The 27,966-nt window shown below is 43.0% G+C and overlaps 1 protein-coding gene across 1 annotated transcript in view; it reads left to right on the top strand.

Annotated features, from left to right (window-relative positions):
* Positions 1 to 27,966, top strand: part of THOC5 (THO complex 5) — a 42,315-nt gene that overhangs the window by 3,081 nt on the left and 11,268 nt on the right. Inside the window, exons 2-14 of the mRNA XM_006869217.1 lie at positions 1,580 to 1,723; positions 4,494 to 4,607; positions 4,743 to 4,840; positions 8,120 to 8,266; positions 10,122 to 10,236; positions 16,420 to 16,552; positions 18,469 to 18,546; positions 19,371 to 19,411; positions 19,657 to 19,756; positions 21,693 to 21,801; positions 25,835 to 25,936; positions 26,462 to 26,558; positions 27,128 to 27,242. Coding sequence (XP_006869279.1) covers positions 1,580 to 1,723; positions 4,494 to 4,607; positions 4,743 to 4,840; positions 8,120 to 8,266; positions 10,122 to 10,236; positions 16,420 to 16,552; positions 18,469 to 18,546; positions 19,371 to 19,411; positions 19,657 to 19,756; positions 21,693 to 21,801; positions 25,835 to 25,936; positions 26,462 to 26,558; positions 27,128 to 27,242 — 1,393 coding nt within the window. The remainder of the gene's footprint in view (positions 1 to 1,579; positions 1,724 to 4,493; positions 4,608 to 4,742; positions 4,841 to 8,119; positions 8,267 to 10,121; positions 10,237 to 16,419; positions 16,553 to 18,468; positions 18,547 to 19,370; positions 19,412 to 19,656; positions 19,757 to 21,692; positions 21,802 to 25,834; positions 25,937 to 26,461; positions 26,559 to 27,127; positions 27,243 to 27,966) is intronic.

Here is a 27,966-nt window from a genome sequence, read left to right as displayed (position 1 = left end):
GTCTTTTAGGGTCTATCCATCCTGGGGTTCGTTGAGCTTTTTGAATGCTTATCTTTTCAGTTTTCAGGATGTTAGGAAAATTTTCTTCTAGAAGCTCTCTCCTCTGTGGGCTTGTGTGATTGTTCCTGTTCTGGAATGCCAATAATTCTTATGCTATTCCCTTCATGTTATCCAGCATGAATCTTAGGCCTTCTTCAGATTTTTTTTTTAATCCTTTTTTGTGTTTTTTCTTCTATCTTAGTTGTGTTGAAAGATTTATCTTCTAGTTCACTAGTTCTGGCTTCTATCTCTTCAATTCTACTCCTTTGCCCTTTCAGAGTATTGTCCATTTCTGATATTCTATTATTAATCGTTTGGACCTCTTTCTATAGGTTTTAAATAGTTTACAATGCTGTATCTATCTTATTTGATTGTTCCTGTAACGCTTTCCTGACTTCTTCCTTATTTTTCTCAACTCTGTTGTATAGTGTTTTGATACATTTTATAATCAGTTTTCTGAATTCTTTTTCCGGCATTTCCAAAGCCTGCCCATCTTCCAGTATGGAGTGTAGGTCTACTTTCCAGCCCATTTGCCTCAGTCACTTTATCTCATTTCTGGACATGTGCAGATATGGTCATCTGCTTCTGTTTTTTGGACATCTTCAGGGGTTGTCTGTGGCTTTAATACTCAGATGGGTATGTATTTTGGTATTTTTTATGCTTTCTGATTGCCTCCAGGTAGATGTGATGAGGAAATGGGCTTCCCTTTTCACTCTTCTTCTTGAGAAATTTCAAGATGCCACTGTTGGTCATTTTGACGTAACAGGATTTAATTTTCAGCTTATTTCCTTTTTTGTCTGCTTGTCCTGCTCCACAATCCCCATTAAGGCCTTTTTTGTGGTTGTAAACAGTTCAGGGCTGGCTGTGGCCGTTTGGTTTTAATTGGATACTGTCTCTTTAAATTTCAAGGAGATCTGTGCGAATGTGTAGTAGTACCCTCCTAGGGTGGGGTTGGGGTGCCCACTAGCTCAGGCACCCCTATAGTCACCCGAGTGGAGGTGCGCAGACAGCAAGGGACCAATGAACAGCTACCAAAAGAGAAGAATGTCCACACCTTTATCTCTGCGGTTCTGCCAGGCGTCTGTGACCGCTCCAATCCTTCCCTCGCTTGGTCTCACCCAAGATGGCGGCTCCTTGAGCATCTCGAATTAGAAAGCAATGGAGTTCTTGCTTCTGCCACAAATTCCCCAGCTGTAAGCCTTTCAACCTTCTAAATATTCCTTTATATATGGTTCAGAGTTCTGGGATCATCCACTGAGCCTGCTTGGTCAGGTGTTCTGTGTTGTTGCGGTGGAGCTCCTTTACTGCACTTCTACCCGATCCGCCATCTTGTTTGTTCTCTCGCATAGGTTAGTTTTGTAATCAGAAAGGTAAGTAAAAGTTTCCATTCATTTGATTTATAGACCAGACCATTTAGAAGCTTGATGTGTGGGGCTTCATTATTACTGTTCTTATATGACAAGAGGTATCAATAAGTGTCTCTGGTCTCCACATAGAGACTTGTACCCCCAATCTGGGACCTGTCTGTTTGCCTCGACAGGAAGGCAAATACTACAGTGAGGAAGCGGAGGTGGACCTGCGGGACCCTGGCAGAGACTATGAGCTGTACAAGTACACGTGCCAGGAGCTGCAGAGGCTCATGGCAGAGATCCAGGACCTAAAGAGCAGAGGCGGCAAGGACATGGTAAGGAAGTGGGACTGGATGGCCACGAATATGGTGAGTCTGCGCAGATGGGACTAAACATTGTCGACTTAAGAGGTTTTTGTACTCACTAGGACTCTGCCTCATCTTGCTTATCTGTGCTGATCCTGATAGGTGGTGGGAGCCACAGGCTCCAAAGACCTACCTCTTAGTTTAATTTGTTGGAACATCTTATCACCACCCAATGATAGTAATGAAAGCACAGAGTAATTAATGATTTTCATACTGTAATCTGATTAATTCATCCAACTGGTGCGGTGCTGTAGGGTAAGGACTAGTCTGCTAATGGCCAGGCTCTCAAAAGAAACGCTCTACAGGGTTGTAATGAATCAGTTCTGACTCGACGGCACTTAACAATGTAGCAACAATATTTATAAGTGCCAAGTCTTTGGCTAGGTGTTGAGAAACGATGGCAGATATGAATTTCCTTGATGTTGTAAGAATTTTTAAGTTCCATTGAGTTGGTTCCAATTCATAGCAACCCTGTATAGTGTTTCTAAGGAGCGGCTGGTAAGTTTGAACCACGGACTGTGCAGTTGAAACTGATCTTGCAGTCCAGTGTTTATCCTCCAGCATCACACCAGGGCTCTATTATAAGAATACTAAGGTAAAAAGAACTGCCATCAGGTCAATTCCTACTCATAGGGACCTTTTAGGATAGTGCAGAATTGCCCCATAATGTTTCTAAGGCAGTTTACAGAAGCAGACTGCCACATCTTTCTCCCATGGAGTGGTTGGTGGGTTCAAACTGCTCTAACTTTTTACTTAGCAGCTAAGCATTTAACCACTGCTCTAAAAGGGCTCCCTTAGTGTAAAAGTGTTAGGTGCTGTTGAGTTGGTTCCCACTCATGGTGACCCTATTCACACTAGAACAAAACATTGCCCTGTCTTTCTTGTACCATCTTCACAATAGTGATGTTTGAATCCATTGTTGGGGATCTTCCTCTTTCTCGCTGACCTTCCACTTTACCAAGCATAATGTCTTTTACCAAGAAGTGGTCCCTCCTGATGACACGTCCAGAGAATGAGAGACAAACTCTCATCATCCTTAATTCTAAGGAACATTTTGACTGTACTTCTTCCAAGACAGATTTGTTCCTCTGGTAGTGCTTTCAATATTCTTCTCTAACACCATAATTCAAATGCATCAATTCTTCTATGATCTTCCTTAATTATTATCTGGTTTTCACATGTATATGAGGTGATTGAAAATACTATGGTTTGGGTCAGACACACCTTAGTCCTCAAACTGACATCTTTGCTTTTTAACACTTTAAAGAATTTTTTTGCAATGCATTTGTGTAATGCAGTACATCTTTTGATTTCTTGACTGCTGCTTCTGTGAGTGTTGATAGTAGATCCAAGCAAAGTAAAGCCTTTGACAGCTTCTATCTTTTCTTTATTTATTTTATTTATTGGTCCAGTTGTGAGGATTTTTTTTTTTTCTTTATATTGAGTTGCAATCCATATTGAAGTTTGCAGTCTTTGATCTTTATCAGTAAGTATTAAATCCTCTTCACTTCGATTAAATTGCTTTTTTATTCGTGTAAAAATGGCATGGTGGAAGCACTGACCTCCTATAACCTCTCACGGAGAGATGATGTTCAAGATCAACAGCACAAAGCTGACTCCTAAAAGACAAATGTCCACTCTCCAACCTTTACCAATTCTGACACCACTGTCCTCCCCCCACCCCCCACAGCACTCTCTGCTTCTCTGCTAGATTTGATACTTCATTGCAATGACCACACAACTCACAGATGATACTCATGATTATGAGGTTTATTAGGGAAGTAACAGGTTATAATTCAGGATTAGAAACAATTTAGGATACAGTGTTTCGATTAAGACAGCCTCTTCTTAGCAGTACCTGCTGGCATATTTGTATCTGGCCCTTAGCATCTTGGCCCTGTGTTCCCACAGCCTCTGCCCTGCTCAGGCAAGTCTTACAAAGCTCTTTAGCTCTACTGATAAGTGCCCAGTCTACCAATAAGCCTTGGCCTAAAGATGCTCAGCTTCCGTTTTCTGTGGGCCTGGAAGCCCACTGTGCTGTCTCCTGACAGTTTCCTGTCACTGCTTCTCATTGTCTCAGCAAGGAGTTTCCAGCTCTCTCTCTGTCTCCTGGGTTAAAGAGGTTTTCAGTGCAGAGATTCTGGGTCCAAAGGACATGCTCCACTTCTGGCTCTTCCTTCTTGGTCATGAAATCTACCCTTTCTGCCTCTGGGATGGCTCATTTTAAGCCTAGAAGGATGGCAAAACTGACTAACTCCTTCGTTAGGATTTCATACACCTTATTGCACCCCTGCAAGGGTGCCGCACATCTTATTTACATTTTTTAGCAAGCTATCCAATACTATTAGTGAGCCTCCACAAGGTCAGCAGTTTGAATTCACTAGCCACACTGAGGGAGAAAGATGAGGCTTTTCTGCTCCAATAAAGATTCACAGTCTCGGAAACCCTGTGCAGGGTTTCTGTGAGTTAAAACTGACTCAGCGGCACACAATGGTCCAGTCATTTGGTGGGAGTTACAAAGACTGTTTCAAGAAGGGCCAGATGAAGTTTTTCATTGCCTTTGGGAACCTGATTCTGTCATTCTAATGTTTCCCCTTGGACATCTCTCATTTTCTTGTAGTTCGGTTTTTGGTTCTCCATTGTCTGTTTTTGGTTCTGGGTGGGGATGGGCAGCAGTGAGGGAATGAAGTAAGCTGGTCCCAGCACCTGTTGCTAGAGGTCTTTCCCACTCTGCCTGCAGGCAGTTGAGATTGAAGAGCGGCGGATCCAGAGCTGTGTGCATTTCATGACTCTCAAGAAGCTTAACCGACTAGCTCACATCAGGTTGAAGAAAGGAAGAGATCAGACCCACGAGGTAGGAGATGGAGGTTTGACTGTCCGTCTCCTCCTTCATTCCCACTCACTTCTTTATCCCTCTCACCCCTTTTCTAAGTTTCCTTACCCTATCTCTGCCTTGCCCTGCTCACTGCTGACCTTGTCGTCTTTTCAGGCTAAGCAGAAAGTGGATGCCTATCATCTGCAGCTACAGAACCTGTTGTACGAGGTGATGCACCTTCAGAAGGAAATCACCAAATGCCTGGAGTTTAAGTGAGTTTGGAAGGACAGGGTTTTGACGCAGATGGTCTGCTGCTGGTAAACTGCTATTTGCTTAATTGTCAGCCAGTTTCTTTAAAAAGAAATCTGATGAGCTTTGAAGACTGCAGAATCTGGAAGAAGTGCGAAGAGAATCAGAAGAAATAGGCAGCCCAGAGGGTCTCAGAAACCTTCCTAACTTTCAAGTTTTGAACTCCCTCCCTGGTAAAAGCAGGTCTCTTAAGTCCTGGTGTGGCGCTGTAGGCTAATGAGCTGAACTGCAAAGTCATTTATAACCACAAGGTCTGCGGTTCAAGCTCACCAGCAGCTCCTTGGAAACCCTCCTATACAGGGTCACTGTGGGTTGGAACCGACTTGATGGCACTTAATAATAACAGCACCACCCAGCAGGGGGTTTTAATCTTACCAGTTTGATTTCCATGCTACATGGAAGCAGCTCACTTCTAGTCATAGCCCCATAACCTTTTGACGCCATTTTCTTCTCTAATGTTTCAACAGCTTATTTTTGCAACGTAATTTTACTTAGAACTTCACCTCTTTGCATGTTAGTTTTCTTCAGATGAACAAACTAGTGCATCAATGTTCTTTTTAAAATGTGATGCCTTATGGAGAAACCAAGCTGCAAAATATGCTAACAATAGTCCCTCCCATAGTGCTCTCTACTCAGCTTGGTTCAGTAATTCATTGCAGTGGCCACACAGAACTCAGACACCATACTTACACAGTTATGGGCTTTATAAGGGAAGTTAACAGGTTACTCTTCAGGAATACAAATGCTAAGAGAATATTTCAGTCAGGACAGTCTCTCCACAACCATACCTGCAGGCAGGTTTATGTGTGGCCCTTAGCCTTTTGGCCTCAGATCTTTTGTTGTTGAGTTCGGCCAAGTCAATTCCAACTAATAGCGACCCTGTATAGGGTTTCTGAGGAGTGACTAGTGAGTTTGAACCGCTGACCTTTTGGTTAGCCGTCTAGTGCTTATCCTGCAGTGTCATATCAGGACTCCTAAAGCTCTTTTAGGGCTGCTCATAAATGCCCAAAGGACACATTACTATAAGCTTTAGCCCAAAGGCACTCAGTTCTAGCTCCATGAGTCAGCAAACCTAGCAGCCTGGAGGTTCCCCACTCCACAGATGAGCCTCCTGCTCAAAGGCACCAGCTTTATTTGCTCCATGGGCTGGGAAGTCCACCACTCTGTCTGGTTCTCTGGCTCTTGAGTCTGCTACTGTTGTTCCACTGCTGCTTCCCTGAACAGCATCCTGTCGCTGGCTCAAGGAGTTCAATGTGCAGGGATTTGGGGATCCAAACGACATGCGCCACTCTTGGCTCATCTTCTTGATGGTAATGAAATCCCTCTTTCCTGCTTCTGAGATATTTTATACCCACCTTAGAGTTCCAAGTTTTCACAATTAGCCCTGTAATAACCACTCATAACTGACTCACATCAGTGCTTTCACCTACCTTCTCTTACCCTGACCCATCAAAAAGTCGTTTAGTGGGAATTTACAATGGCTGCCACTCCTTGGAATCCCTATACAGGATCACTATGAGTCGAAACTAATTCAACAGAACTTAACAACAACATGGCTACAAGAGACATTAAATAATTCACTGTATCGCACAAGCTTCTGGTGTGACACTGTAGGATCAGCACTGGACTGCATACCACAAGGCCAGAAGTTCCTTGGAAACCCTATATAGGATTGCTGTGAGTTGAAATCAATTCAATGACACTTAGCAACAGCAACATTGCACAAGCTGAGGATAGAGAGAGAAAGATGGGGAAGAAGTCATACGGAGGGAAAGAAAAGGAAATGGTTATTGCTTGATCAGACCTATCTGCAAACTGAAAGGAGTCAGGCTTATTTTGTAATAAACTTGGGATGAAGTCATTCATGTTAGACATAGCTTATTTTGAGTAATGATATTGAAAAAAATCAGCATCTTCGTGTGTGTCACAAATTTATCTGGAATACTTAAATACTAAAAGAAGTGAAATCTGAGTAAGTCTGTACCTGAATTAGTAGTATCATGCCAATGTCAGTGTCCTGGTTTTGACACTGCCCTAAGATACTATTGTAATGTATTGTCATTGGTGAACCTGGGAAAGGGTATGTGGATATGTTGTACTATTATTGGTGGATCTTCTTGTGAGTTGTAAGGTATTTCACCATAAACATTTTTTAATAAAAGAATGTGATGTCCAAATCTGTACTCATTGTTTCAAGTTGGAAGCCAACAAATTCCCAATACAATGGACCTTGAGTCTGTAGAAAGGCAGGTGACCACATGGAAGGGTCATGAATGTGAGTTCCAATCCCAACTCTTGCCACTCACTCGCTTTATGTGACCTTGGGTATGCTGTTCAGCCTCTCAAAGCCTCTGTCTCATTTGAAATGTGAAGATAAAAATCTTTCCCTCATAAAATTTTAAGAATTAAATGAAGTAAGGAAAGCATATTGTGTGTTGTTGAGTTGATTCCATCTCATAATGACCCTATAGTGCTATAGAGTCAGATCAGACTCATAACCTCCCTGTATAGGGTTTCCATGGAGTGGCTGGTGGGTTTGAAATGCTGACCTTGTAGTTAGCAGTCCAGTGCTTATTCTCAGCACCACACCAGGACTCTTATGTTGTTGTTAAGTGCCGTCAGAGTTGGTTCCGACCCATAGCAACCCTGTATAGGGTTTCCAAGGAGCATCTGGTGAGCTTGAACCGCCAACATTGCAGTTCAAATGACTTGCAGTCTGGCACATTAACTCACAGCGCCACACCAGGACTCATATAGAACAGAGTAAAATGCCCTGTGGGTTGAAGTCTTTATAGGAGCAGATCACCAGGTCTTTTCTTTTGAGGAGTTACTGGTTGGTTTGAACCACTAGTCTTAAATTAACAGTAGAGTGCACAACCATTATGCCACCAGGGCTCTGAGAGCATCATACAGTGTGCTTAATACCTGCTGCTGTTGGTACCAGCATTTGACCTTGAGCTTTCTACTATGCTGATGCAGCAAAGTATTGGAGTTCTTTTCTTTTGTACGTATTTATCACTATCTGTACTTTCCTAGCCTCTGTTGATAGTTAATATTTGAACTTAAGTGTAGGCCTTTATATTTATACCTGTTAAATAACATCTCTAGGTTTCATCTTAGAGACTGGATTCCAGGTTCCTGGTTCAGGTCTAGTGGGCATAAATTGAGGGGAACTGTGGGCTCACTTAAGCTACTGTTTGGTTCCTGAGAATGGCAGATTGATACCTGGTTTTTCCCTACAGGTCAAAGCATGAAGAAATTGATCTGGTCAGTTTAGAGGAGTTTTATCAGGAGGCTCCTGCAGATATCAGCAAGGCTGAGGTCACCATGGGAGACTCTCACCAGCAAACCCTTGCACGGCTGGACTGGGAGTTGGAGCAGCGGAAAAGGTAGTGTTCCTGCCTTTTTGGCCTTGATAATCTGTATGAGCAATGGATGCAGAATCATTGGAGAAGGCTTTTTCATGACCCAGGACCAGACAACAAAGTACTATGGGACCACAGATGAGTCTGTAAGACCAAATCCCAATTCATCATCTGATTTAACCTTGACCAACAAAGGGGGTGGACTGGAATTGCTTACAGACATTAACAGAAAGTTGAGTAACTTTTTTCCTTTAGAATTTGAATGCCTGAGACCTAAATATTTAGCTGTCTTTTTTTTTTTTTTTTTTGTGAATTGAGTGAAGGTTTACAGAGCATATCATCAGTTTTACGTTTAACAAATCATACGCATTTCATTTCATCTCAGTTGCAAAATCCTCAGCGTAACATCACATGTCCCGTTTCCTCCTGTGTTTCTTGTTTCCTTTCCTCCTCCTTTCTAAATTTTGTCCTCAGGTAAATGCTCCCCTTCTGCTTTCAAATGGTCAACAACTTTGCCTATCTGTTGTTTGATGTTATAGACCATAGTCTCAGGGAATCTAAGTATCTTTTGTACCATGAATCTAATTTTGTGTTTTGTCTTTTCCCTGACATATAAGCATATCCTTATAATATCATACAGTCTGGCAAACTGATTATGTGGCACTCCGTTGTAGTTGTGGTTGAGTGCCGTCGAGTTGGTCAATTCATAGTGACCCTGTATGTGCTTCCAAGGAATGTCTGGTGGGTTTAAACTGCTGACTTTGTGGTTAGCAGTCAGGGTTTATTCTACAGTGTCACTCCAGGATGCCACCCTAGTGTATCGATAAATTATAATTCACATAATCATTCATTCTCCTAATGGGCTTTTTGGTGGTTTCTATATTTTGCCATTGTAAATAATTCTTCAAGGCATGCCATGTAAAATGTAAGTCAAATGCTTATAGTATATAATGTAACCTAGGTTTCTAAGAGTATAGTGTGTAGTGTATAATGTATTTTGTGTGTGTGTGTGTGTGTGTGTGTGTGTGTGTATATTGTGTTTATTCATTTTTTCTCAAACTGAACTTCTCATGATTACATCCCTTCCATTAATACTGACCTCTCCCTTTCAATTTTGTACATGTGTTCGAAGGCTTTTAGTTGACATGTCTGTTCTGTTTTACATCAGAGGAATAGCTGTTTTTATCCCTTATTTTGCCTATTTCTTTTAGAAACTGTAGTTCTCTGCTTGTGGTTCGTACTATGAGTTTAGTAAACATGGAGTTGAGTTCTTCAGAGAATTGGTGTCAGTCTTTTAGCAGATGGTGTTGGCCTGTGGCTCACTTACCCTGGGCCTGGACTGGGCTGTGAGTGCCACATCCCAGTGTCCCGGGGCGCCAATCCATGGCCACCTCCCCTCACTCAGGCTAGTCGGTGGGCTTTGTTTGGCTCATATAATTCCTTATCCACTTATTTGTGAAAGTGTTGGGTCTAGCATCTCAGGCAAGACATGGAACAGGAGAAGACATAGGGTACCTGTGGTTGTTGCTGGCAGGGTCTGGAGACAGATAGCATAGGTTCAAAGCCCTATTCTACGTTTACTTAAGAGTAATGCTAAGGCATTACTGCTCACACTTACTGGTGACCTTATACAAACTACATCCCTCAGCCTTTGATTCTTGTAGGAATAAGAATTGTCCTTACCTTCCAGGATTTGTATAAGGATTTAATACAGTAATTTTTGCAGCAAGCTCACCAAAAAGTACACATAGGAAGTGCTCAGTAGACACTAGCAGTTAATCTTGACTACCACTACTAGGTGGTGTCTGACCATGAGTACACATGTCAGGGTAACTCTAGGGAGCATCAGCTGATAGCACTCTGTCCTCTCCACGCACAGACTGGCAGAGAAGTACAGAGAGAGTCTGTCCAACAAAGAGAAGATTCTCAAGGAGATCGAGGTGAAAAAGGAATACCTGAGCAGCCTTCAGCCTCGCCTCAACAGCATCATGCAGGTGAGGTCCCACCAGCCTGTTCATTGTCCTTCACCCACTGCAACCTTGTTGACCAAAGGCTGCTAGCAGCTATGTTCCTGTTCCCGTTTTGCTGGGATCTGCTACCCTAATCAGTATTACAATACAGTGTAAGACTGTCTTGTCTGCAGTCCTACCCATGTGGATACTGTAAGGTGTGTGCTGTGGCCAAATGCTCAGACTGTGTTAATTGACCCCTACATGCCCTCAGCAGCCCAGTAGCCTTCAGACATGCTTCCCATGGACCTCAGTGAGGTTTCCCCACACCTCGGCACGTTTACTCTGAAAAGAACTTTGCTCAGATTTGGAAACTTTCAAATCTGAGCAAAGTTCTTTCCTTTTGAAGCATAAAATATGCTTTTTCTAAATAGGTGGCCCCTTTTCTGTTTGCTTTGTGAAGCCAGTTTTGGTCTAAATTGTTGCAGTTTCATGAAGCAGAGTAGATTTGGAAGTCCTTTGTTAAAGGACCCTTGTAAAATGACAAATTCACTTTTCTAGGATTTGGGAAAGCTCTCTTCCACTCGAGGGATAGCATCAGATGATGAAACATTTCCCATTAGCACAGCAGTAGTAAGGCAAAAAGTCGTTCAGAGTGCCTTCCAACTTTAGGGGTGCTTCTTCCAGCACTTATCAAGCAGTGTTTCATTGCTATTCATAAGGTTTTCAGGGGCTAATTCCTCAGAAGTGCTACATCTATTCCTTCTTCCTAATCTGACTGAGTCTGGAAGCTCCACTGAAACCTGTCCACCAGGGGAGACCTTGCTAGTATTTGAAATACCAATGGCATAACTTCTAGGATCACTGCAGCATGCAAGCCACCACAGTACAAGCTGATAGATGAATGGTGGATATCCAGTCACAGATTATTGTTATTGCAGAATTAATGTATGTAATCTATTTACTTCATTGGCTTTTAACTTTTGTGCTCCTCCTAGTATCTTCCTTGAACATTTTGCACTGACTTTCCCTTATATATTGCCTTCCCTTTCATCCAGGTGACTATGTGCTTACCATCTGGTTAGTGATTTTCCCTCTCTCCTCTCATTACTAACTGTTGAAAAATATTGTTTTCTTTTCTGTGTGAAAACATTTACTTTTTATAATAGTTTTTGTTTACAATATTTGTACTTTTGTGATTGACTAATTTCATTGGGGTCCTGCCTGGTGTGACAATGTAGGATAAATAATGGACTGCTAACCTCAAGGCTGGTGGATCAAATCCTCAGAAACCCTATGCATGGTCGCTATGAGTCAAAACTGACGGCTCTTAACAATTTCACGTAGCATAATGTCTTCCAGGCTTGGTCATGTTATAAAGTACTTAGTGTTTTGTCCATTCATCCCTTGCTAGGCATTTAGGTTGTTGCCATGTTTTTCTTACTCTGAACAGTGCTGGTATGAACATGGGTGTGCATGTAATGATTTGTGCCATGGCTCGTATTTCTGTTGAGTATATGTTTAGTAGAGTAGTGGGATGGATGGATCATATAGCATTTCTATGTCCACAACTTTTTAAGAAAGAATCATTCTGTTTTCCACAGTGGTTGTACCATTTACAGTCCTAACAACAGTGTATGAAAAGTCTTAGTCTTTCCACACTTTGACCAGCGTATGTTGTTTTTCTGAACTTTACTACTAATGCTGGGATAAGATAATGTCTTATTTTGATTTGCATCTAATGGCTAATGTCAGAGTCTTGGTGTGGCATTCTAGGATAAGCACTGGACTGCAAAGTCAGTTTGAACCACAAGGTCAGCAGTTCATATCCACCAACCACTCCTCAGAAACCCTAGACAGGGTCACTGTGAGTCAGAACCGACCTGACAGAACTTAACAACAATGATTAATGATCACAAATGTTTTTTCATGTGTTTGTGAGCCACCTTAATGTGGTGAACTGTCTGTTCATGTCTTCTGCCCATTTTTAATTGGATTATTTTGCTTTTTCTTGAGGTGTTGATGTCTATAAATTTCAGAGATAACTCCCTTGTTTGATATGTTGTTGCCAAAAATGTTTTCACAGTCTGTGGGTTCTCTTTTGGTGAAATCGTTTGACCCACGTAAGTGTCTGATTTTCAGGAGATCCTGGTTGTCTAGTTTGTCTTCTTCTGTTTCTGTAGTTTCAGTTATGTTTAATAGTATATTTGCTCCACATATTAGGATCCTTAAGTTTGTCTATGGAGTCCTGGTATGGCACTGTCGGATAATGCATTGGATCTCAAGGTCGGTTTGAACCACAAGGTCGGTGGTTCAGATTCACCAGCTACTCTCCATGTCATTGTCTCTGCCTCCATCTCAGGCATCACTGCTTCTCTGGGTAGGGTCCCGCTCTCCGCTCTTCTCCGTTGATGGTCCTAGGGACCTCTGCTTCTAGACTGCAAAGTTAATCACTCCCCTCCTTGCTACAAAATGTCTACCTTTACATTTCCAATCCTCACAAATAGTCCTGATAACAATTATTCACTGTTGTATCACAAGAGACCCATCCACATTTCATTTCATCAGCCCCGCCTAGACAGATTGGATACTACTTAGTGGAGATTCTACCTTCCTTCATGTCCTCTGAATCTAGGTTCCCTCTTGAAAGCTTGTAAGCCAGTCACTTCTTGCCTTTGTAGCCCCCCCATTTTGGGTAGCCAATGCCCAAGTTGCACATCCCTGTCTACTCTGTGTATGGAGGGGGTGGGAATGATCCTTGCTGTAAGGATTTGTTCCCTCTTTTGAGCTACTGCATCCATAGGTGTAGGTCAAGTTCATCAAATTCTACCAGACTACTCTTTTCTCTTTTTTTCCTTCTACTTTCCTCTTCTAGTTACCCTCTGAAGCCAGGTCAAGTGGGTATTATCTGCAAGTGTGGGTGTTCTTGTGCATATGCCCTCTCTTAACAGCTGGACGCTTCACTCTCCACTCTAGTCCTCTGTGGCTATGTCACTGACTCTGGGCCCAAGAGTCCCCAGGTCTTGCCACACTGCTGGCCAACCAGGTCTCCACCCGGGTTCACAGGAGTCTATTGAACATTGTAGGGCTTAGCTTGCAGCTTCATTGCTGTTTTTCCGTCACTTCCCCTTAATGGTGACGAGCGTGGCCACCAATCAGAGCTTATTCCCATTGAGTCTTAGTCTTGCCCACTCCTCTTTTCGATTGACATTTGCTTGATAACATTTTTTTCCATCCCTTGATTTTTAGCCTGTTTTTGTCTTTGTTTATCTCTTATGGACAGCATATTGATGTTTTCTTATCTATTCTGTTAACTCGCTGCCTCTTGACTGATGCCTTTAACCTGTTTGTACTCAGTGCAACCATCAATAGATGTGAATTTATTGCTGTCATTTGCTGTGTTTTTATCTTTTGATAGTGCTGCTGGTTTCTTTGTTACATACAATTTTCTGTGTTGTTAATTTTGTTTATAGATTTTCTTTTCATTTCCTTCATTGCTATTCTTTTAGTATTTACTAGAGCTTTATGATTTTCTTCTTTTTTATTTTGATGAGGTTTATTAATTATCTTTGAGGTTACCCTGTAATTTATTGGTTTCATCTCATGTTTTAAACAGTCTGTTCTATCTTGATATAGTCTTGACTTCCTCTCCATTTGGAACTTCTGTAACTAGAATTTTATTTCCTCTTTTTGCTTTGTAGCTGTCCTCATTTACAAATGATGTGTCTGGTTCCTTATTTTCAGTCTTGTAGGCTTATTCTAAGGAGCTATGGTAGCGTAGTGGTTACGAATCGGGCTGCTAACCTCAAGGTCAGCAGTTCGAAACTACCAGGTGTTCCGCGGAAGAAGGATGAGATTTTTTGCTCCCATAAAGATTTACAGCTTCAGAAACCCTATGCAGGGTCACTATGAGTCGGAAGCAACTCCATGGTACATAACAACAACAAGGCTTATTCTACTCTGGATACTTCTGTATGTATCTAGATTAGTTTCTGGGTGATGATGTCATGTGTGGTACTCTCAGGTTGTTGTCTGCCATTGTTGGTTGTCCAAAGAATTCCGTTTAGTAATTTTATAAGGTTGTTCAAGTTTTTCAAATTCCCTTAGTTTCTTTTTATCTGGGAGATGCCTTAATTTCACCATTGTATTTGAGAGGCAATTTTGCTTGGTATATGATTCTTGGTTGGCAGGTTTTTTTCTTTCAGAGTTTTATATATGTCATCCCATTGTCTTTGCTTGCTTGGTTTCTGTCGAGAAACCAGAGTTTAGTCTTATTGGGTCTCTTTTGTAGGTAACTTTGTTTCTTCCGAGTTGTTTTCAGGATTCTTGATCTTAGGTTGGACATTTTGAATAAGATGTCTTGATGATTTTCTTTTGGGGTCTTGTTTGGGATTTGTTGATTTTCTTTAAAGCATATGTTCTTTCATGATATTAGGGAAGATTTCTTCCAACAAATCATTACGTTTTCTCTGTCCTTTTGTTTCATTTTGTCTTTTCTGTTATAGAATCCTGATCACTTGTAAGTTATTTCTTTTGATGTATCCTAAGGCTTTCTTTCTTGTTCTTTTTTCTGATTGTTCCTCTAACAAATTAGCATTGAGATATTTGTCTTTAATCTCACCAATTCTTTCATTGATACAATTATATTCCTTTTAATGCATTACTTCTGAATCTCTTTAAATCTTCTGTGATTGTATTTGCTGTTTTTGTAAAATTTCTAATTTTCCATTTATCTTGTCAGTTTGTTCTTGTATTACTTTCCTGAATGATTCTAGAATTTTGTCTGTATTTTCCTTGATCTTTCTCTCAATTCATTCAAGTAACCTAAATATAATTCCTTTAAATTCCTTATCAGGTATTTCCAATGCCATTTTTTCTTCAGGGATGTTTTCTGACTCTGCACTTTGGTCACTTGTTTGAATCACTCTTGCTTCTTTGTGAAATAAAGTTTTTCTTTGTGTGAACTGAAGTTGTTTGCTGTCTCTAAGACATTTTGGTGTTGTATTTGTGTTTAATTGGTGATTGTGTGTTGGTGTATTTCTCCCAGGTTTTGTTTTTGCATTATTTTGCTTTAATATATCTGGACTTGTAGGGCAGGTATGCTGCTCTGCTCACTAGTTTGGCAGCTTTTAGGTGCTAATCACCTGTTTCCTGGTGGGTGCAATAGATGATAGGAGTGTGCATGCAGTTCTCATTACTCTGTTCATGTAGAGCAGCTGACGGCAGGCCGCCATCTGTCATTGATTATGTGATATGAGAGCAGGTGGTGGCACTTGCCTGGTGGGTGGGATTTTCTGGTTGCCAGCTACCGGTGTGGGTGCTGCTGGAGGCGTGCTTGGTGAGCGTAATTATACTTGATGAGCAGAACCAATATTCCTCCCCTGATTGGAACACTGCACTGTGTCAGGCCTGTTACCAATTCATCACTCTCTGTCCTCTTATTCACTGTTTTTGTTCAATTTCTTCTAGTCAGTATTTAATCAAATTCTTTATCCTTTCCTTTAAACTCAGGTTTCAGGATTATCATCTGTGTCTGTTTCATTTGGTTTCTTGTGTGTTTGTTGTGGAATGTTTGGGCAATTCATCTGCCTAGTCAACCATCTTGCTGGAAATCCTCTAAATGATTCATAAGAATGATTTTCTTTTCTTACTGTTTCTTGGTAGTATAGTGAAACTTGGGAGAGCTGGGACTTGATAGAACTGCCTTATTTTTTTGAATCTCGCTAATTTTCTACTTTCTTTGCAAGGTACAGTCTTAACTTACATATTGTTTGTTTTAGTGGAAAATATTTTAGTTTCTCTGATAAGTTTCTACCTCACACTGGTTCTGGCTTTCACAGGTTTTGCTTTTTAAAGAAAGGAGCCCTGTAGCATAGTGGATTATGAACTGGACTGTTAACTGCAAGATCAGTAGTTCAAATCCACTAGTCGCTCCATGGGAGAAAGATGAGGCTTTCTGCTCCCATAAATATTTACAGCCTTGGAAACCCTATACAGGGTTGCTACAAGTCAAAACAGACTCCACAACACACAACCACCACCACCATTGTATAAAGAAAAACAATAGTTTTTTGATATTGACCTTTTATCTGCTATTAATTTTATTAGTTTATGATGTATCGCTAAAATAGATCAGTAAAGTGTGTACAGTAACTATACAGCCATATATGTTCCTATGTGAGTTTCCTTTAAGAAGGAAAATAAAAGTCGTTCTTTCATTGCATTCAGGCATCCCTCCCAGTGCAGGAGTACCTGTTCATGCCATTCGACCAGGCCCACAAGCAATATGAAACAGCTAGACATCTGCCACCCCCTCTCTACGTCCTCTTTGTCCAGGCCACTGCATATGGGCAGGCCTGTGGTGAGTATGGGTGCTGGGTAAGGAGAGATTGTGGGAGCAGCAGCATAGCTCATGAATCCTTTGGAAGCTCTGCCTGCTGAGGAGCCCACTGGTGACAGTTACTGCCTCGCCTTTTCACCACCCAGCATGGCTGCCCTGACCAGCTGGGTTAAGGCCAGCATTTCAGGATGGAAGGCTCTGAATCTTTCTTGAATGTGGTCAGATGAGGTCATTGGGTGTAGAGCCTAGGCAGCCTTTGAGGTTGCTGCTGTGCTCACCCCATTGGGCACACTTGACAGGTGAGTCAGCTTGTCTTGCTCAACCTCAGAAAGAGGACTTGGTGAATACAGGTCCCAACCAACTCTCCCAGGCTTTCTCCAGGCCCCTAAACAGGCTGCATGCTCTTAGGGTAAATTGTCAAGTTAGAGGATGTGTCTTTAGTTCAAGGGAAGCCCATGCCTCTGCTGGGGCTTTGAGACGTTTAGGAGACCTGCCTTTTTCTGTAATGCAGCTTCACCCAGCACCTAAACTCTTCTCCTGGCTCCCCACCCAGTCCACCTCATTGGATGAACACCCACTGTACAGTGCGTGCCTGCCCCCAGCCATGATACCAGCACATTACTATCTTCCTACTTATATCTTCCTGCTCCTTCCTGTCCTCGCCCTCCCCTTTGTTCTCTTCATCCTCTTTCCATCATCAGCTCACATGAGACCCTCCTCCCAGCCCCACTAGGCAGGATGAGTCTTTTTTTTTTTTTCCCTTTTTGTGTTTAAAATCATTGGGCTTCTTATCTCATTTTACTGTAGGATTCCAGGATTAAACTACTCGAAAAGCAGTTCAGCAGTTGCCAGTGGTTGATGGAGTCAACCAGTTTTCTTTGATGTGGGATGTGCTGGTTCTTGAGAGCTTGTTGGAGCAAAGGACTGGTTGAGCATCCCACAATATTATCTCAGTGGCCTGCCATTTAAAGGACGTTTTCCATCTCTGCCTAGTGAAGCTGGGCAAACCATTGTGGATTTGTGACTCTCAGTGCCTTTATGAATGGAGCCAGAAGAGAAGGTGGCCAGTCTGGCCTTATAGGCTAGTCCCACAAGGGCAAGGAAGGGCAGGCCCAAAGCATTAGTGTCAGGTCTGGTACATGAACAGACCAGTTAGCTTAATACTTGTGAGGACCTACTCAAGTTGGAGACACTGACCTTGAATTCCAGTGTGTGTGCTTTCTGGCTATGATGTCTAACTCTCTTCCAAGCCCTAACTTTCTCATCTGTAAATGGCTATAATGGCATAGCATCATTTTTCTAGTTTTATTGTATTAAAAATTATGCTTTAAAATTGTTTTCTAATAAAAATTACAAGCTCATTCAGTTTTCTTCTCCCAGTTGGGCAAGAACTATGGACAAGTCTCCATTTCATAGAGTGGAAACTGAGGTTCAGAGCAATGGCATGGTTTCTTCAGGTTATGTGGTTGAAAATTCGAGGGGCAGGGATTCAGGCTGAGGACTGGATGGCAGGGTCCCAGTGTCCCCCTGTGCTGTGCCTCCTGGGTAAATTGACAATGCCAGGTGTGGTGGATAGTCCCTCGGGTGACAGCATCATTTCTAAGAGCTCTAGATGAGAGTCTTTAAGATAATTAGCAGAAGAGTTCCACGTGGCTTTGGACCCAGGTTTGAGTTTCTGTATCTTGGTGTAAACTGGAAGAGGCAGGTGTTCACTGCTTGTCTCAGGTGAGCTGTACTCTGGGTTCTTTGTTCTCAGTAAATGATGGAAAAAAGATGTAAATTTCCCACCTTGTTCCTTTTCATCTGGAGAAAAGACTTTACTTTCCCACTCTTGGTCTATAAGGAACTGTGGCAAAACAGTCGATACACAGTCCTAGAGCTGGTCTGCAGCCCCTTCCCTCAGTGACTTTACCCATAAAGCTTTTTCTTGCCCCCAGATAAGACATTGTCTGTGGCCATCGAAGGTAGTGTGGATGAAGCCAAGGCCCTGTTCAAACCTCCCGAGGACTCCCAAGGTAATATGGTGTTGGGATACTTCCTCTAGGAAACCAACTCCCCATCCAAAGGCAGTGCAAGTGGCTGTACTGGTTCTGCCTAGCTGGAAGCTTGGCTTTAATGTCTTAGTGCTCTGGGGCGGTCAGGGAGGAACCCAGTTCAGCCCTTCCACTTACTAGCAACAAGAGCCTGGGTACAGGATTTACCTTTCCTGCTCCTCAATTTACTCATCAGTCTAGAGGATTTGTTGAATGTAAATCTGATGATCTGCTCTGTAAACCTTCACTTAATTCACAATAAAAGGTTAAGTACATGTACCTATATGAAGGATTTGTTGAGAAATAGCTTCACAGTTTGGTATTTTTGTTCAATAAAGGTTTCTATAGTTTTGCAGCAAAATAAAAAGAAATGACATTTTAAAACCATTGAAAAAAAAAAACAAGGGTGAATGGTTAAACAGTTAACCTACAGCAAAGATGGAAGGGTAAGGGGATAGGGAAACCAGATTTTTGGAAACAAAAACCCAGAATGGAATTAATGAGAACGTTGACACATTGATAAAAATGTAACAAATGTCAGTGAACAGTTTGTATAGTAGTTAAATGGGAATCTAATTTGCTGTGTAAACTTCACTGAAAGCACAATATAAATGATTATTTAACATAACAAGAAAGGGTTGTAGGATTATAGTTTATTGTTTTTAGTTCTTTGTAGTGCTGTATTTTCTCTACAAGTGATACAGGTCTGGGCCCCTTCCAGCCCTGAGGGTTTGTTTAGGTGTGTTGGTGTGGGGGAGCATTTTGGAACCCCCTTATCTCTAGCTGCCTTCTCTCTGTGACTGCAGATGATGAGAGTGACTCAGATGCTGAGGAAGAACAGACCACGGTGAGAACCATTTACTCTTGTGGGGGCACCAAGCAGCTGCTCTGGGATCTGCTTTATGGTGACTGCCATTCTCCCTAAGAAGCAAACAGAGAAGGTTTGAAAGATAGGACACTGGGAGCCTGGCAGCCTAGAGGGCTGAAGCAGCAGATCCTAGGCAGAAGTGCTGAGGTCCTGGCTGGCAGGGGTGGGGAAGGAGAAAGTCATTCAACCAGTGCTCACTAGCTCAGGCCTTTCCCTATGTCTAGAAACGCCGCCGACCCACACTCGGAGTTCAGCTGGATGACAAGCGCAAGGAGATGCTGAAGAGGCACCCGCTGTCCGTCATGCTCGACCTGAAGTGCAAAGGTCTGGCCCTACCCCATTAGACGTACCCCTTGTTCTATGTTGTTCTGGGGTTCCTGGAACACTGAGAGCATGGCCAGCTGCAGGTGCAGAGAGACAAGCCAGCCAGAGGTCTTTGTGTACAAGAAAGGATTCCAGCCTCATATTCCTATGGTTTTCCTCCTGGTTTAAGTTATAATGGTAACAACATAGCAGCAAAACCCCAGACATAACAGAATCTTGGTAAAACGATTCCTCTTTCTGCATTTGATAAATAAAGGATACAGAATAAGTAAGGTCATGCAAGTTTTGGTGAATACAATATGTGCTCGATCTAATAGAAGTAGAATTTTGTTTTCTGTGGAGACTATAGGTATGTTTTGAATTTTTTTTTTTATACAGAAAAACATACACAATAAGATATCCCAGCAATATGGGAGGCACTAGTGAAATTTAGTTTCTCTAGTGGTGGTTCAAGCTCACCAGCTGCTCCTCGGAAACCCTATACAGAGTTGCTATGGGTCGGAACCGACTCGATGGCACTTAACAACAACAACAAGCCCATGGTGACACTATAGGTTAAGAACTAGACTGCTAACCACAAGATCAACAGTTCAAATCTACCAGCTGCTCTGCAAGAGAAAAATAGGCTTTCTGCTCCTGTAAAGATTTATAGCCTTGGAAACCCTATACAGTGTCGCTATGAGTTGAAATTGACTCATTGGCAGTGGGTTTGGTTTTTCATAATCCCATACTCCCAGGCCCCTAGTTATCAGTGTTACACCCAAGGACCACCATTGTTTCACATTTATTTTTTTCCTACTAATATTTTGGGCATTTAGAAATTTTTAATACAAGTGGGTATTTATTCCCGTCTGTACTCCCCCTACTCCCCAATAGTTAATTCATGCTTATTTCAAGATCAGAACAAGGAGTACTTGTTGCTTGATTTCAGAGTTTGAGCTTGTGGATATTTGGTGAATTTCCAGCTTCATATTTAAGGGCTTTTTAAAAAATAATTTCAAAGTTTGTACATATGGGTACTTCTAGTTTAAATTCAGAGTTCCTGACTTGTTTTTTATACAAATGGAAATACGCTCTGTACACTGGTCATCTCTTTGCCATTTCCTTTTAAACTTTTGATTTAGAATTTGTTTTAAATTTTGAGTTTACAGAAGAGTTGCAGAAATGATACAGTTTCCATTTAATCTTTACCCAGCTTCACTCCTACTGTTAACATCTTCCTTACCTTAGCATAGTGATCAAAACCAATGAAAATTTTGTTGGTAGAATACGATTAAGTAAACTACAGATTTGGTTATTTTTCCTCACTTTTAATGTCCTTTTTCTATTCCAGGATCCAACCTGGGTCCCACATTGTCATGCTTACTCTCCTGCAGGCAGTGACAGTTCCTCAGTCTTTTCTGGTTTTCATGACCTTGACACTTTTGAAGATGAAGCTTTGGGTACTCTGTAGAATGTCTCTCCGTGTGGGCTTGCTTGGTATTTTTGTGTGATTAGAGTCAGGTTTTGGGTTTAGGGGAATGCTGCTATCGTGTACCTGCTTTGATGTGATGGTAGGGCATTCGTCATCATATCATAGCAGGTATCTGATGCTAGTGTCTTATCACAGATGGTGTTCACTTGGGTCACCTGCTTTAGGTGGCATCTGCTGGGTTTCTCCACTCTCCCTTTACCACTTTCCCTCTCTAAACTATTTATTAGAAGGGACTCACTAAGTTTAGTTCACAGTTGAGGGGAGGGAATTAAACACTCTTTCCTAGAGAAGGAGTCAAAGAATTTGCTTTTTTTTTTTTTTACTTAGCACTGTTTGCCATTAAGTTTTTGTTTTTGTAGTAAAAGATTTTAAAAACCTCGTTAAATTGTTTTCCTGTGGTACTGTTGACTCTGGTCTGAGTTTTACTCACAAGTTCTCTTTTCCTTTCCTCCTCCCATCCAGACGAGAGTGTGCTTCACCTGACCTTTTACTATCTCATGAACCTCAACATCATGACAGTGAAAGCCAAAGTGACAACCGCCATGGAACTCATCACCCCCATCAGTGCAGGGTATTGACAGGGGCTACGGGGCAGAGCAGGGCATGGGGTGTGTGGCTCTGACCTCAGTGAGGGACTGTTTGTATGTTTGTAGGTCCTCCCTCCAGGCTCTGTTGTTGTGTCCACACAACCTAGTCGCCCAGGCAACTCAGTGTATGTAGAAAGCTCTTACTGACTTTAATTTGTGAAGTCCTGTTACTATACAGCAAATGTTGTGGGTGAGGACAAACTATTTACAAAATTGAGTAGGCAGGTCAGAGCACCAGCTTTTATAACCAGTGCTGCATGTGATCATGAACCTGAGATTTGGCAGCCATGATCAGGTAAACAAATGTAGGCCACCACTCTTTTCTCTTTCTGTCCCAGGGTGCTGGGATTGTCACCAATTAGCTTAGTTGAATCCAGGTTACCTGGGCCATGGGAAGAGGGGCTGAGGCCGGTCCCTGGGGGATTTTGAGGAAAGCGAACCAGAGGCTCAGTAATGACAGCCTCTGGCTGAACTTTCCTAGGGAACCCCTGACTACTTGCTGCACTTCCCCCAGCATTCCACCAACAAAGTCCTCCTGAGCCCATGTGTCAGCTGTGGAGAAAGTTGTAACTATTGAGGCTCAGGGAGGCAGGATCTGATGCTTGGTGGGGCAGGACTCTTCCCTCAGCTGCCTAAGTGGGGGACCATCCCCTGGATTTGGACCCTGCACCTAGAGTTCCTCTCCTTTCAGGCCATAGCCTCAGTTCCTGTGCTTGAGTATGTTGTTGAACCACCCAAGGGCATTTTAGATGAAGCTGACCTGTTCTCACCCAGCCCCAGCAGAGGGAGCCAGGGCTGGCTTCTTGAGTGTGCCCAGGTATGCCGCTCATCCAGGGCTCCTGGGCACCTTGGATCTTGTCTCGAGCATTCAGTTTGCTCCCTTCTTAGATACCCCACCCACTAACAGCTGTACCACCAGCTGACCGTGATTGCACCCTCACCTCCAACTCCATGCTGAGCTCTATATGCACGATGGAGGCTGTGCTACTGGCTCTAAGTCCTCACCCGCCTGGGCCACTCACAGCTGTGTGTGGAGACAGTTCCCCTGGCCTCCGAGCTCCATTTCTAGCATCCCCTCCCAAAGCGCTTGTGAAGAGTCAGGTCAAGTGCTGAGCACCAAGTATGTACCTAGTAAATGACAGCGTGTTTATCCTTGTCAACTCAGCTCTGCAGAGGGAAGCCCCAGTCATAGGTAACGTGTGGAGAAGGACAGTTCAAAGTGGGCCAGGTCTTTGGAATACTGCTTTCAAGTCTCTGAAGAAGGAGGTGGTGGTGGTGTGCCGTGGAGTCAGAGCTGACTCATAGCAACCCAGTACAAGGTTTCTAAGGCTGTAAATCTTTCCCGGATCTAAAAGCCTTATCTTTTTCCTGTGGAACAGCTGATAGTTTCAAACTGCTGACCTTGAGGTTAGCATCGTAACCACTATGCTACCAGAGCATCTTTGAAGAACGGGAGGAGATAGGAAACCAGGATTAGAGCTTTTTAGGGCCTTCAGGTGTAGTCACTCATCCCATTGATGGAGAAGCAGGTCACCCAATTGGTGAAGCCTTGGGGCTAGATGCTGAGGTTCCGTGCACCCAGACCAGAGGTCCTTGCTCAAGTACAGCCTGCTCTAACTCTATGGAGGCACCTGCCAAGTGTGTAGTTTTATGTATTTATCTACTTTTGAAAACATGGATGGAATCAGTTCTACCACATGACAACCTTGTGTACCAAAGACGAAACTGTTGCCTGGTCCTGTAGCATCCTTTGTGGCGATTGTGTCCAAAACCAGAGGAACAACCCAGTATCTCGGCAAGAGCACACTATTCCTTAGTGCCAACAACTGTCCAGTCAGGGTTCAAATGCCCTCTCTCTTATAAATGGTGTATTTGTTGTGCTGTCTTCACAGCTTGTGTTTTTGTAGTTTAACTTTTTACTGTGAATTGAGTGAAAGTTTACAGACAAGTTCATCAGCTTTACATTTAACAAATTATATACTTTGTTTCAATCATTACAATGATTACAATCCCCATCCTGCAAGAAGTTACCCTACTTCCACCCTGTGGCTCTCTGTTTACATCTTATATTTCACAAATGAACAAAGCAAAACTATTTGATGTACACATAGAAAACAAAAAATATACGTTCATTTAAATGTCCAAAGGGCACATTCTGTAAGGCAGCCTCCTGCCACCAGGCACACAGCCTTCCCCAGTCCCTGGACCTGGAACCCACACAACTTGTGTTTTAAATGGAGATCTCTGTAAGGTCCATACATTGCAGTTGATGGAGTCTTCCCCCAAATTTCTCACCTGAATTTCCCTGCCATCTTTTTGTCCTTACCATTGATTCATTGAAAGTGGGTTGTTGGCACCTTAGAGTGTTTCTCCTGTGTGTTTTGATGATTGCATCCATGTAGGCCAATTTAACTAGTTAGTTACTCTTTCCCCATGGATTTCCTGTAGTTAGATTTAGAGGCTTGATCAGATTCCATTTTGATTTGGGGCAGCGGAGGCAAGGCTGTGTTCTAGCTGTTGGTGAGGACTTCGTCGGGAGCCACAGGCTATTTCTGTTATTGGTGACTCTCATTTCCGATTCTGACTAAAATAAACATTTTATTTTAGTCAGAATCATACGAACATTGCTGACTTTGCCTAAAAACATTGTATCCCAGGCTGATCTTCATTATTGTTATGTGCTGTCGAGTCGGTTCTGACCCATAGCAACCCTGGTTTAGGGTTCCCGAGGAGCAGTTGGTGAGCTTGAACTGCCAGCCTTGCAATTCAAACGACTTTGCAGTCTGGCACAGTAATCCACAGCGCCACACCAGAACTTCATTAGGTCAACTTAATTCATGAGTGAAGTTTTCATTAAATTACTAAGCTATGTTTAATTATTTTCAATTTTTATTTTACAAAGTTTTAAAATTCTTTTCTGTTAGTGTTTTATTAACAATGATGACTTAGTGGAAAGTTTATGACATTATAATTTTTATATTATGCCCCCTTTTACATCCATGATTTTTACTGTTTTCCTAAAAGCCATACTACAGGTCTAAGTTTTGTCATGATTTGATTGTTTCAAGGCAGTTTTAGATGCCCTGTTTTATTTTATATATGTTATTTCTATTGCTGAGCATTGGTTAAAAGCCCAAAATTTTTGACTTTGTTTTCTGTGTGAGACAGTGAAGGGTAGAGATAAGGGAAGAGCCCTGGGTGTTTAGCCCCAGAGACATGCTGGGGCCAAAACTCCCCTGGAGCACTGAGCAGCAGGTTGCTCCTGTGCCACCTTGCAAAGATGACGAATGCCTTCTGTTGGTCTGGGGAAAGAATGGCGTTTGTCTTTTGTGATAACGTCACTACCTCCTCCCTTGCGCCAGGACTTCCCTCACATTTAGTTACAGATATGCCTCATCATTCCATGTGATGCTGCTAACAGCTGTGGGCCACCTTGTCTCCAGTGTGTATGATAATCTCTCCAGGAGCATGAAGGGGCCTTTTTCTGTGACTAGCATGAGATGTGGGGAAAGTCAGTTGAGACACAGCACCAGGGCCGCGCCCGTGCTCTCTCTGGGCCAGAAGGGCGTTTATTCTGCTTCCATGAGAACTGTAGTTATCTCTGCTGTCGGTGTCAAAGGGGAGCAAACCCTCTGGTAAGTCCCTGGCCCCATGTAACTCTTGAAGTATTTGTTTTTTTATGCTTTTTAAAATCAGGTGGTTAAGAATATTGTCTGTGATCAGACCTTATGAATTCTGACTCCAGTCCATACAAGCATTGTGATCTCAAAGCCTTGAGTAGGTTCTCTATAAAATGGAGGTGACAGTATTCCCTACTTTGCAGGGTTGTGAGGATTTGATGATCTCAAGCATAGGAGCATCTGGCCCCCAGGAAGCATCCCATAAATGGTGGCATTAGCCATTAGTGATCAGTGATGATCATTAGACATTACCACCACCACTATCCCATGCCCAAGTCCGACCTTGAGGCAGGATGTTGGCGGGCATTCTCACAACTGGCTCTTCTCCCTTTTCCAGTGACTTGCTGTCTCCCGACTCAGTAATGAGCTGCTTATATCCTGGGGACCATGGAAAGAAAACACCGAATCCTGCCAATCAATACCAGTTTGATAAAGTTGGGTGAGTCAGCAGGGTTTCCTCAGATCCCAGCCTCTCCACTTCTGAGTTTCATAGGTGGCTCAAGCCCAAAGCTACAGACCTGTTGGGAGTAGAGGCTTCCCAGCAAGGATGGAGGGCCCCAGGTGGAGGGAATAATGAACACATGCCCTTTCCTGTTTGCAAGGCAAAGGAGGGTCATGGTGTGGGCAAAAGGATCAAAATTTGGGGAAGATGGTAAGAGCATGAAATACATTAAAATGTTGAACTAACAATTTTGTATTTTAAAAATCAGTAGACTGGAGGAGAAATCCACACTCTCCCTGTTTATTTGAGATTTGCATATGAGTTAAAGTCTGTAAGAAGGGACAGGTGATTGTGGGGAAATGAGATTCACAGGAGGGAACTGATGGAGTGAATAGGTGTGCACACACCTGGGCTTCAAGTCCTCTGTGGACCAACCTGTTATGGGAACTGGGAGAAGGGCTGTCTCTGAAGACCACAGTGGAGGTGATTTTTAGTCATTTTATCTTGTGTTCCTTTCTGCAGCATCTTGACTTTGAGAGACTACGTACTTGACCTAGGTCACCCCTATCTATGGGTTCAGAAGCTGGGTGGCCTCCATTTCCCCAAAGAGCAGCCTCAGGTGCGTGTACTGACCTGTTCTTAGCTAAGGGTCACTTCTGTGGACTCAGAGGCCTTTGGGGTCTCAGAACAAGCAAAGTACTATCCTTTGGGGCTATGATTAGTCCTCCATCAGCTCCAGAAAACTTGGGGCACAAGAAACCCCCATCTCTTAAAATGCTTGTGGCCTACAAGTGTTTGCTTAATTTTCGCCTTGTTTCAGTCCCTTTTGCCTTCTTCCTGAGCCTGGCAGCTCTCTAAATCAAAGTAAACAGGGTCCTTGATCTGGGCTGTACTGCCCTTCGGTCTTGTGCATGAGGATGCCAAAAATGACAAAGAAGCAAAACCCTAGGAGACCCAGCCCCTTCACAGGACCCTTCCTGTTATCAGGAGCAGCCAGCAGCTTCATATGTTCCTTTTGGGCCTCTGCCTGTCACAGCAGGTCAGCCCTGCTATTTCATAGGCCCCCTCTGAAGGTGTGGGTGGTCCAGGCTGTCCTGTCCCAGGCAGGAGGTCCTGGGATAATGGTAGAGGTACCTGGCGGAAGGGAGGAGCGCATTCACAATGTGTACTGCCCATTGACATTCACAGCACACAGTGATCGCAGACCATTCGCTAAGCGCCAGCCACATGGAGACCACCATGAAATTGCTGAAGACCAGGGTGCAGTCCCGCCTGGCCCTCCATAAGCAGTTTGCATCCCTGGGTAAGCAGATGTTGGGGCTGTGGCTGGAATGCTGCTTAGACAGAGAAAAGAATGAGTTTGTTTTTTCCTCACAACGCCTGAATCCTGACAGCCAGTCAAAGAGGGCAGAATTCCTGTCTCTTATGGAACAGAGGTAGTGGGTGAACTGCATTTCCACCCGGGTAGAGGTCCAATTGCTCCTCAGGACTGTCAGGGCTGTCCTCTCCCTGACAGTCCACCAAAGCCTTCTGGGTGGCACACATTAATGGATCGGCCAAGAACTGTTATGTGCTAGGTCACTGCATCACAGGCTTTAGTGTACATCCCATGGGTCTCGGATGGGAGCCTGATAGCAGCCAGGCCCTGGGTGCAGTGCTGGAAAGAACTGCAAACAACTGACGAAGCCCCTGCATCCCTGAGCTGTCCTACTGCATGGCCCCACCCCCAAGGCCCAGTGAACAGATGGTTCTTTAGGGTGAGGCTGGGCTCTCAGCTAGTTCATAAGCACCCAGTGATTCTGATCAACTGCTGATCTAGGCAATGGCCACATGGGGGCTTTTTTGAGTTTCTTCATTCAGTAATTGTCAAGTGCTATAAGTTGATGGCGTCAGAATTGGAGGAAGACTCATTAACAACCTGCGATATGCAGATGATACAACCTCGCTTGCTGAAAGTGAAGAGGACTTGAAACATTTACTTATGAAGATCAAAGAGCACAGCCTTCGATATGGATTACATCTCAATG

The sequence above is a fragment of the Chrysochloris asiatica genome, unplaced genomic scaffold (assembly GCF_000296735.1).
Source record: "Chrysochloris asiatica unplaced genomic scaffold, ChrAsi1.0 scaffold00128, whole genome shotgun sequence".
Taxonomy (NCBI): domain Eukaryota; kingdom Metazoa; phylum Chordata; class Mammalia; order Afrosoricida; family Chrysochloridae; genus Chrysochloris; species Chrysochloris asiatica.
This window is presented reverse-complemented; position numbering and strand designations above follow the sequence as displayed.